We start from the raw sequence: 11,755 nt of genomic DNA, 5'->3' as shown, positions 1-11,755 counted from the left end.
CTCCTCTTTCAGTCTTTAGCGGGAAACAAGCGACAGGTGGGTGATGGGGGGAGGTACCAGCGTGGCTCCTCAGCCTCGGCCCCAGGAGCGTCTCGGGGGCTTTTCCCCCTCAGGGCTTCTCCCTCCTCAGGACCTTTCCCGCTGCTGCCCTCAGGCGCCCCCGGCTCCCCGCGCTGCTGTCCTCAGGGAGCGCCCGCCATCTCCCTGACCTGATCAGCACTTTCGCCCCTCAACAACGAGCTGTTAAAAAAAAATCCCCTGCCGCCTCCAGCCCCCTCCGCCCGCTCTCCGCTTCTCTCCCGGAGCGGGACCGCGGCACGGTGCCGTGAGGGTCTCCGGGGCGGGCGGGGAAAGTGCGTGGGGAGGACTCGGCCGCGAGGAATCTGCGGCCGCGGATCGGCAGCGGCTGTGCGGAGGAGGCGGCCCGACAAGATGGCGGCGCTGGGCAAGCAGTGAGTGCCGGCAGGGCCGGGGCGGGCAGGACCCGCCGGGCCGGGCCGGGGGCAGCGCTCGGGGGGTTTTGGGGCCGGCGCTGAGGGCGGGGGTGAGCGCTGGAAAACTCATGCCCAGGGACTCGCTTGTCCCAGGTGTCCGCCGCGCGGCCTGGCTGTGTTGGCCTGACTTTAAAACTGTGTTTATTAAAAACAAGCAGAACTCAAGCAGCGGGCAGGCGCTTGAGGGTGCGGGGGTGTTTTTCACTCATACGGAGGAGAATCTCCTCAGTGTTCCCTCACACCTTCCACCCTCGGGCACCGGCCGGGGCTGTTGCTCGGCCTTCGCGGCCGGGTCAGGCGGAGCTGAGGGCGAGCTCAGGGCTCACGGAAGCAAACAGCGCTCCCAGGAATTGTGTGGTACCCCCAGAATGGGGGGTGTTCCAGTCGGTTCAGCCGTGCACCCATCCTGTGGCGAGCTACTGACTCAGTGATCTTGTGCTTTGCCATAGCACATATGGTTACATTGCCAGCAAAACATGAAATTACAGTACTGCAAACATAGGCATGGAATAGCGCTTGGTATGGACTGAGACTAAATCCCTGCAGATTAAACAGTATTTTCTTACTTCTCTGAGAGAGAAAAGAACTCTGGGCAGGAGCGATTTGTCTCCTAATTTAGGACAATCATCGCATCCAGAAACTTTGCATGGCAAAAGACAGCAGTAGCTCTGGGAGAAGCTGTCCGTTCGCTTTGCTGCAAAGGCTGCTCACATATAACTTCCATACATTATGTTGATCCTGACCTTTTACTTCTCAAATGATAAATAGCAGGTCTTTAGTTTGGAATGTGCTATATTGTAAGTGATGCTAAAGGTAACATTTTTTTTCCCCCCCTCTAGATATGGGCTTATTATGCCCAAAAAGTTGCCGCAGAAAAATCTTGTTTCAAAGAAGCTGTCGGTGTTTGCAGATGAGTCAGATGAAGAGGTCAGTTCAACAATTTTCTTGTGAAATTTGACCTGTATTCTGCAAATTTATTTGTGCCCCACCCTTAATGGCTGCATCAGGTTTTGGCAGTGTCATTAGGATATGTGTCAGCATTTTGGATTTGAGTGTGAAATATGATCTGTATTTTCTTTAGTACACATTACATGGAAGTGATGATTTTTTGTTACTTTCTGTCAACTCTTCCAGAAATTCAGCACATGTGACAGCCTGTTTGCCAGAGTTAACTGTAGCTTGTGAAGAGATTTGTTCGCTGTCACTGGTGAATGCCTGCAAATAGAAAAACCAGTAGTAATCAACAGGTCTCATATAATAATACCAAGTGTGATAGTTATGTGTGTTTTATCCTTTAGCTCATTCCACCCAAATTTGGTGTAATTTATTTTATGATGTTCATACTGGGAACAAAAGCAAAGTTGTACAACCCAGAAGTTCTGCAGCAAGGGAAGATGTATGATATTGTGTGAGAGTGTTCTTTTCTATAATCCTAATTTTTAATTTCTTTTAAAGTATTAGATTCAAAATACTCTCTCTGTACCTGCCCCAGCAGAGGGCACTGTGTGCTGTGTAAATCCCACCTGGATGTGCTGCTGGAAACAGGGGAAGTGCCCAGGAACAGGCTGGGGCCCTTACAGAACCCTATGCTACAAACATGTTCTTTCATCTCTAGAGCTTCACTCCGTGCTTGCTCTTTTGTGTGGTCGAGAAAAACAATGCTAATAAAGCATCAAATAATTTTGGTCGGTTTCTGACTCGCCAAAATATTTACTTATAAAATCTGTTTTTATTTTAATGAACTAGCAGTTGTTAATTTTATGTCACAGAAAGCCTGAATTTAGCAATTCCCAGACCATGTGTACCTGGTTCCATTAGAACCAGGTACACATGGGCTGAAATGTTGCTGTTGAAGGTCTGAGCTCACGATTTACAGGGCAGGAAAGGGCTGAGAACTTTTCTTGTGATGTCCACTCAACCCTCAACATGAAACTGCCTCAGTGCAGCTTACAGGACACAAATGTGTTTTAAATCCCTTCCCTCTCTTAGCCCCTCAGAGGTGCATCCCTCCACTGTGGCTCTAAAGAGAGGCTTTCCTTTAGGTACAGCTGCTGGAGATGGCAATGGAGCACTTCCCCTCTTAGATGGGATTTGGTGTCATTCTCTGCATTAAGGATATGACCCCACATTTTGCAGATCCCAGGAATAAACTTCATTTAATCTGTTGTTATTAAATGTTGTGTGGTAGGTTTGGGAACCTCCCTAGGGGATCTCTTGTATTTTTTCCCTTCTTCATTTTCTCTTAATATCTAAACATTGAAACAAAAGAATGAATGTTAGTAATTCTAGTAAAAATAATATATGATGTTGTCTGCCAGCTTTTAGCTTAGCATCTCAAGTATCCTCCCTTTCAGAAAGGCTGACAGATTCACTGTCAAAGTCTGTCATAAAAGCTCTTAAAAGTTGTTGTGCTCATCAGTATGGTACATACCCAGCAAAAAGTAATAATCTCATAACTGCCTTTATCAAAGAAGATTGTTTTTTTAAAAAAAATCAGAATTACTTTATTAGCTCAGTAATGATTTTGGAGCTTTTCAAGATAAGGAGCAGCATTTGGGAGGAGTTTCATTTCCTGTCTGCTGCCTTATCAGTCAGAACTACATCTCAAATGTCTGGAGATTATGTATTTTTAACTGAACTCTAATAAAGTTTGTGCTGGGAAATCTGCAGACCTGACTTGTCTGTGATTATATATTAGATACCAAACTTCTGCCCCCTTTTTTTTAACATTATGATGCATTTTTCACTCAGATTTTGCCTCTACTCTTGCTGAAGGAATTTGGATTTTTTTTCCTTGTAGTTAAGTACGTTAATGGCTGTTAGTTGCTGAAGATGGTCTTTGTGTTAGTTCATAAGAAACAGAGCATCTGGGATGGAAATTTTCTAGAATTTAGTGTTGACTGGGAAAAGGTGGCTTGTCTGTGTGATGTTCATTGTTCCTTTTTACTTTGGAGTTTAGTAGAAATTATCTCTGTGGTACAGCAGATAAAATTTCTGTTTTGTGATTGCACCAGAATTACCCAGTGTATGTTCCTGTACTGTACCAGTCTTTCAAAACTGATTTGTTAATACAGGATGAAAAAAATAACTGTAAATAGACCTCAGTAGGTGCTAAATTCGGGAGGGAAATTGTGAAACCAGCATGAAGAGTTCTGTGAATGTATCAGCTGGATTTGGTGGGTTTTTAGTGACCACCTACAAGACAAATGGAGTGTTTAAGCAGGCAGAAGCTGAAAATAAGCAGAAAGCTCTATCTTTTTGTAGGCTCAGATTTTTAGTTTTGCTTATGGATGCTTCCATTCCCTTTGCAACTTTTCAAAGGAAGAGTCTGACTAAAAGGATTTGCTGAATAATTGGTGTTGCAAAAACTCTGCTGACCAGAGTTTTTGCAACAGTTTGCATGCAAAGTAAGGCTAGGTAGACTAAAGGGGATCCTAGAAAAGAGTTTTCTGAGAAGGAGGAAGTGGAAAAGAATCAAGAATAATTCAGAGAAGTAAGGTGATGTTGCTATTTCTCATAATATGAATAGTAGGTTGTGTTATGGAATTACCAAGTAACTGGTTTAATCTAAACAAAAGGAAATTGTGTAGTTAAGGTGTGGAACTCCTTGCCACAGGATGTTGTGGCACGGCCAGAAATAGAAACGGATTCAGAAGTGGATTAGTCAAATTGAGGGATGCTCTTGGTGTCAAACAATGGTTCAGGTGCATCCTTCAGTTTAGGAAGTCCTTGATCTGGTTTCTGGAAACTAGGATGGAGTGCTGAGAAAAGCTAATTCTGAGTACATGACTTTTTTCATGTTCATTCTCTTGATCTTCTGCTGGTAGCCATGCCTCATATTATGTGTTAATCGAGAGGAATCTGTTGCCTGGTGTGATTTTTGTTTTTTAGCTCCATGAAGACTGGAGTCTCATGTGCAGGTTGTACTTGCATTGTACAGTTCTCTGTGAGGGCAGGCCATAAGGATTCACTCCTAAATCCATGTACTTGAGGGTGTAAGTGGCTCATTTTAGACTGAGAAGGAGCTAAAAAAATTGAGAGAACCATGAGAAATGTTAGCAGATTGGGGTAATTTTTTTTTTTTTTTAATAACCTTCAGTTGTGGACAAGCTGTCTTCCATGGTCTGGTAGCAGTGGTAGACTGGAGAGCCTCATTTTTCAGTTCCTTGATTTGCATGGATTCTATGTCCTTTCACAGGATAGGGTTAAAACGTTTTCTCCTTTCAGAAAATATTGAACTATAAGCTTTGTGCTTCAGAAGAATAGCTTGACTAGAGGGAGGGAAAAAGTATGAGACAGATTGCTGAGCTTATAGGGCCTTTAATAAATGGGCAGTTGATAAGTAAAACAATACAAAAGGACGGGAAGTTCTCATCTGTCAGAGCTCACAGCACAACAGGAAATTGTCCACCATAAACCATTGGGGAAGGTGTTTGTTTTCTCTAAACTTACTGCCAGTCTGGAGAAATGGCAGATGGACTTCTTTACCATCATATGTCCAGTAATGAGGATTATGTATTATATTAGTGTTTGCCTAATCTTTGTAGATCAGTGCATTTATATGTAGGCAGGCAAGGAATACATTCTAAGCAGGGTTTCAAATATTTTGGTGGAATAGAGCTTGTTCTGTAAATGTAACTGCAGAATCTGTTTTGTTTTTCACTGAGCCCCTGCTTTCTGGAATAGTGCAGGGGAGATTCTTCACTGTTGAGGTACCTTTTTGTTAAAACAGTGTAAGAGTTTCCCACAGAGGAAACCTTCAGGGTCGCCCCTAACGTATCAAACAAAGGACCATCTTCTTTCTCAAGAACCAGGAGGAAATGGAGGTTTTCTGTGTAATGCTGATGTGTATTCTATGCTAATTTAAAATGCCTGTTTATGGTTTATACTGACTCATTTATAGCCTTTTCAAAAGAAGGTGTATGTTATAAAATTAACTACCGCATTGTAAACTATTTCTGAATATTAGTTCTTCAGAACTTAATAGTTCTTCTTGAGAGTGTTGAAAGCAGAGGTAAACATGAGATGAATGAAGCCAGGATTCTTGTAGGTTTTAAACTAAATAATCCACTATCTACTTCTCCCAGTCAACCAACCAACCAACCAGCTACATAAATAAATAAGGGACTGTATCCAATTCTAGTCCAAATAATCAGCAACAACAAATTACCGAATCTCTTTGCCTTTTTAAAATGTGACACAGAGCATGTTTTAGTCAAAGTTGCAAAACTTGGGAAGTTGCCAAAATGCAAAAGGATTTTTCCTTCCTATTTCTGCTTTTTAAGATTAAGAGATATTTAACTACACAAACAAGGATACAAGTCCTTCCATTATAGTGGATCTGTTTAATAAACATTATCTATTATCTATGGGTTGAGAAAAGATAGATACGTAGTTTAGGTCAAAACTAATTTAAAGAAAAAAGTAAATAAAATGCAAAGCATTTTTGTAAAAGACAGTATGATTAGAAAACATATTTTCAGTAGGGATCTGTTTCTTCTTAGGAAAGATTAGTATTGCTATTTTGTAGCATGCTTATCTTGAAAAATTAAACAGTAACATTTGAAGTACATGCTGTTTAGCTGTGTTCTTATTTCTGAAAATAAACACATAATGATACAAATGAGACTTGAAATAAATACCAAATCCTTGCAGAATTTTGTATTTAACTATGAATACACTTTTTCTTTTTCATGTGATAGTCAGTATCTCTGCTTGTGACTGCTGCATCTCTGATGGACATGCAGAAGAATTCAGTATTTTCTGAATCACACTGTCTGTAAATGGACTATTATATATTTGTTTATTATAATGGTAGAAAGAATCTGTGACAATGTAATTGTTTTTGTTTTTGCAATGCATCCTTCCTACAGCCAACTGTTGGAGAAAGTCTTCAAAAAGAGGCATTGAAAAAGCAAGCAATGAAGCAGGTAAGGGACTATTTTTAATTTACTCTCAAAGTTCTGATAGGCAAATTTATACTATAGATTTATATTAAATTATAATATAGGAATCAAATATTTGAAAATAGTAAAGATTACATTATTATTATTTTGACATCTTTTCTTCTCCGTCTCCCTGTTTTTGTTTTAGACTAAACTGGAGATTCAGAAGGCCTTAGAAGAAGATGCTACAGTATATGAATATGACAGTATTTATGATGAAATGCAGCAGAAGAAGAAAGAAAGCAGTGCCAAAATGTTAGCGGGAAATGATGACAAAAAGGTCAGTACCTGAGAATGTATCCTGTCTGTTCAGCTCTGTCTGCTTGGGGTAACCAAGACTGGTTAATTTGTAAAAAGCATTGCTGGATTATCCTGGCAAGTGATACTTTCTTTGTTACTTATTCTAGATCATTTCAAGGCTCTTGTAAGGTTCTGGGGATCAAAACCTTAAAAGAAGGGCAAGGCTGTTACCGTTAGGAAGACAGAAGGATGAAAAATAAACATTTATTTTCATTTGGAGTAAAAATCCTCCTAGTCAAAGATGGGATGACTGTTTTGATTGAATACAGCAGCCTCTCTTGGTACTGGGAAGCCTGCTGTGTTAGGGGTCTGAGAGGAATGGCAGTTTGTTTTGGCTAGCTGTCAGTCAGAGGAAGAACGTTAGAGTAACTCCTGGCAGTTTTCTTCCATTACCAATTTAATTCAACATCTCCATCAATCCCAATTTGTGTTTTCTCAGCCACTACAATTACCCCTCAGCATGGTAACTTTTTTCCCTTCTACCTCAGCCCAGATACATCCACAATATCCTCAAAGCAGCCGAGATTAGGAAGAAGGAACAAGAAAGGCGAATGGAAAGAAAAATTCAGAAAGAGCGTGAAATGGAAGGAGGAGAGTTTGCACACAAAGAGGCTTTTGTGACTTCAGCCTATAAGAAGAAGCTGCAAGAAAGAGCTGAGGAGGAGGAGAGGGAAAGAAGAGAATCAGCTCTCGAGGGTGAGATTTATAGTGAAATAATTGTCCTGAAAATGGAGTAGGGCCTTGTACATGATGTACAATATATATTCCTCTGGTGGTCTCTGTGTGAGGGATGAGATAATTAAAATCAAAGAGGACCTGATCAGATCAGCCTCGGTCTGTTACTTTCCTTTGCATGTGTTACACATGTAACTGAGGAAGCTCCTCTGTTACTTGTCAGTACTGTTTGGGTTAGTGCGTTAATTTTTGAGGCAGGGTCTGTTATTGAAGGAAGATTTATAAGCCTGGGGTACAGTGATGTTTCCAGTGATTACCTCAGACATTCTGGCCAGGGTCAGGAGTAGATGGGAAGCACAGGATGTAGAATCATTAGATAGATTGGGCTGGAGGGGGACCTCTGAAGGTCACCTGTTCCAGCTGCCTGGTCCAAGCATGGTCTGCTGTGAGGCCAGATCAGGTTACTCTGAGGTTTTTCCACTTTGGATTTGAAAACCTCCAGGATGGAAATTGCAGTTGTGGTGGTGGGTACCAGTTGTGAGCTGTGTGTGACGAGTATTTGTGGCACAGTAAATCCAACCTCCCTTTCTTTCAGCATACCTGGATGTGACCAAACAGAGGGATCTCAGTGGATTCTACAGACATCTTTTAAACCAGCGTGTGGGGGAAGAAGAGATGCCTAAATGCAGCTTCCGTGAAGCCAGGTAGGATGTGATTCCAACAGGGTTTCAGGTAGGAAAACCAGCACCTGGCTATTTGTGGTTCTGTATTCACTGGAAGATTAGACAGAGCACTAAAGCAGTGATAAGGTAAACTGGTAATTTCATACAGCTGATCAACTGAATTATTTGGTAAATAACTAATGATCATCAGTGACACAGAAATGAAACAAGCAAGACAGGGATGCTCTCTGTAAGGTATCAAGAGGACAGTTATGATTGTGATCCTGCTTGGTATTATTCTAACCTACATTTTATTTGGTTTGCATAATATTTAGCCATCTGTATAAGTTACACATTTTGAATTATGAGGAAGACAAGAGGTAAAATAGTGAGCATAGCAGTAAGTCATAGGAAATGAATATGCTATGAATTTCCTGTAAAGAATGTGTCTCTTCACTTTGTACTTACTCCACATTTAGTTGCATAAAAACTAAATTGAGTGTTGATACTGTGGTAAAAGGAAATGAATCAACTAGTGGAAGTATTTTGAAATCTGAATATGTGAACATTCCAAAGCAAAGTGATGAGATGAGACTGAATTATTTAGTGTGTTTAACATGGTAACATTCTGCCTTGTGGATAAATGTGATGAAGGGGATATTTTCTGTATGCAGCAATTGATAATTTGAGACAATTAATTCAGGTTAAGCCTCGTTTGATAGAGTTTTAATGCATGGATGTCACTAGTTAAGTGTTTACTATCACAAATAAAATGCAGCTTTCATCAAGAGATCTTCTAGGTCTTAGATTGTATTGTTAGAAAGTAAATTCTTAGCCCAAGTGGAGAAAGTGATCACTGAAGTTTCTCAGCTGCCTGAAGGAAGGGAGTGTTCCATGAAGTCTTCAGGATGATGTAATTTTGTATTGTATAGAGAGCATTTGAAATGATGATTTTTAATCTTACAAATTAAGGAAACTTCCTTTAGTGGCACATACGATTAATCCAGGGGAAACAAATTGTCCTGTAGATGGTGTTTTCAGCAAGGCTTTCAAATAAACTCGGTGTATATTTTAATTTTGTTTTTATTCATGGTGATACAGCAGGGTACAGAGAGAAAACAACTCCATTTTTAGATCTCAGAAGTGTCCCTAAAGTGAGTCCCACCTTTGAGTTGGATTACTAAGTAAACTACCAAACTTTTAAGTGTAATTTTTAGTCGTTGTTCATAGGCTGTGCATGCCTTCAAGCATTCAGCAGACCCAGAATATCACTGGTGGTGTGCTGACTCATGAGAGAGCCCCACAGGCTGTTCCTGGAGCTGTGTGATTAAATGGAAGAGACGTGGCTTGTGTGAGTGAGCATGGATTTCCTCATCAGCCAGAAGAGAATGACAATGCATAACCCCTTCCATGAGTCAGCATTTTGCATGTAAGAATATTTGAGCTGTAAAAAGTTACTAATTTCTGTCTAGCCACAAGTAAGATCTTCAGAAGTACTGGATCAAAAAAAACCATGCTCCTCTCTCTGTCCCCAAAACACACAACCTGCTTCTTCTCTGGATAATTATTTGATGTGAATAGAGGACCAAACACATAGGAAAACATTTAACTTGCCAGCAGGCTTACACAGGAACACAAATCAGTGGTTTTTCCTTAGATGGAGGCTGCACATACTTTACCATAGTTATACTCTTTTAAATAAATTCCTCAGCTCACATTCACCAGTGAGACAGATATGGATACTTTGTGCTGGAATCCTGGAACCTGAGCAACAGACAGATTTGCTTTCTTAGACTTTTCAGCAGCATCTTTTGCCTAAGTCCTGACCAGAGGTCAGTTTGTAGAAAAGTCCAAGATTTCAGGCTTTTTAATGTTGTTATTCTTTTCTAATGTAAAAAATATAGGATAAAGGAAGAAAAACCTGACACTCAGGATGAACCCAATGAAAGGAACAAAAGCCCGTCAGAAAGACAAAGAGTGAAGCCCTCTAAGAAAGAAAATAATCCAGATGCTGATACCGACCTAGGAACTGATAGTAGTGATGATGACAATAGACACAAGCATAGTAAAGCAAATTTGAAAAAGAAGAAAAGAAGGGAGAACTCTGTGAGCAGTGAAGAGGAGGTTAAACATCACAAAAGCCAGAGGCATTCCAGGTCACCAAGTTCATCCAGTGTGGAGGAAGAGCCACGCACCAAAGCCCAAACAAGTCACCAGAGGGGAGAGAGCAGGCCAAGCAGAAGGGGAAGTGATGAACAGTACAGGGAAAAGGATTATGAGAGAAGTAGGACCCATGAAAAGGATCACCAGAGGGAAAGGGAAGAGCGACACAGGCATGGGGATCACAGTAATAGAGATCACTACAGGAGGAGGGAAGATCAAGATGATAAACAAAGGGGGAAGGAAAGGAAAGAGAGGGAGGGCCATGGCAGAGAATGGAGGAGGGCAAAGGAGAGAGAGGAGAAGGGCTCAGAGAAGGAACGAGAGAAAGAAAGAACCAGAAATGATAAAGATAGATATAATGACAGAGAAAAGGAGAGAGGAGAGAAATACAGAGAAAGGGAAGATCATGCAAAGGAGAGGAGAGAGAAATATGGCAGCGAGGAAAAGAAATACAGAGAGAGGAGAGAAGGTACTCCTACATCTTTGGAAAAAGATGGAGAGAGTGATTTGGGAAAAGAGAGAAAGGGAAAAGACAGAGAGGTGAATGAGAAGGGAAGCTCCAGTTCTGGAGTGTCTGAGCAGAAACGTAAAGCAGGAGAAGAAAGGGAGAAAGATGAGAAGGAACAAGCACAGAAAGCACCTGAGACCCTGAGCAAATTTGCCAAAAGGAGCAACGAGGAGACGGTGATGTCAGCACGGGACCGGTACCTGGCCCGGCAGATGGCCCGGGTCAGCACCAAACCCTACATCGAGAAGGAGGAGGATTGATGGCCCTGGGCTGGGCACAAACACCTGAGCTGTCAGCCAAGAGCAAAGGCCACTGCTCTGCAGATCCTTGTACAGAAAAGGTTATCCTACCTATTTATTCCTGGCTTTCCTTTGAGAAGTTGTGTGTCCCTTAAGAGAACAACTTTTGGGATGGATCAGTGGGACTCTTGACACACACCCTTAGTCTGTCTGTACAGGGGAAATGTTAAATGTGGCTGGCTGTCCACCCTGCCCTTCAGTAGCATGTCCTTGATACACGAAGATTTTGGACAGACCTGGGAGTGTTAAACAGTGTAAGGTGAGAATGCATCCCCCTGCTCCTTTCAGCAGCCAAAACAGTGAGCTCTGCTGAAACAAAAGTGTTCTCAGCCCTTAGGAGGGCTTGTTGCCCACTACTGCTCTCAAAAATAGGAAGCAAACCTGTAAAAGTGGGTGAAAAAGCAAGAAAACCAGCCTGAATAATGATCTAGGAGTTTTCTGTATGTAGAGTGGAGTTTTGTAAGATATATGCATATATTGAGGTATGAATTTTGTATTATGTATGGATTTTGGTCTGGGGACCTGATGTACAGAAACAGTTAATAAAGTGTAAGATACATATTCGATTAAATGTATAGGGGTTTTTTGTGTGTAGGTTATTTTACTGCATCTTTTTTGCATGGAATAAGGTAGGTGAGTCTGTTTTATGTATTACAGTTGTATCAGTTTGTTAAGTGATATTTTAGATTTGTCATATGAACCTTCTTTT

General features: G+C 41.3%; 1 protein-coding gene across 1 annotated transcript; it reads left to right on the top strand.

Annotated features, from left to right (window-relative positions):
- Positions 1-332: 332 nt before the first annotated feature.
- On the top strand, positions 333-11,621 carry NSRP1 (nuclear speckle splicing regulatory protein 1). The gene is made up of 7 exons (XM_009094760.4): positions 333-452; positions 1,334-1,421; positions 6,368-6,424; positions 6,588-6,719; positions 7,228-7,435; positions 8,010-8,118; positions 9,981-11,621. Exons 1-7 carry the CDS (start codon positions 433-435, stop codon positions 11,005-11,007), a joined length of 1,641 nt encoding a protein of 546 aa, XP_009093008.3. The 5' UTR covers positions 333-432; the 3' UTR covers positions 11,008-11,621.
- The last annotated feature ends 134 nt before the right edge of the window (positions 11,622-11,755 follow it).

This window comes from Serinus canaria, chromosome 19, assembly GCF_022539315.1.
Source record: "Serinus canaria isolate serCan28SL12 chromosome 19, serCan2020, whole genome shotgun sequence".
In the NCBI taxonomy this organism is placed as follows: Eukaryota; Metazoa; Chordata; class Aves; order Passeriformes; family Fringillidae; genus Serinus; species Serinus canaria.
Note: the sequence above shows the minus strand (reverse complement) of the source record. Positions and strands in the feature narration are given on the sequence as shown.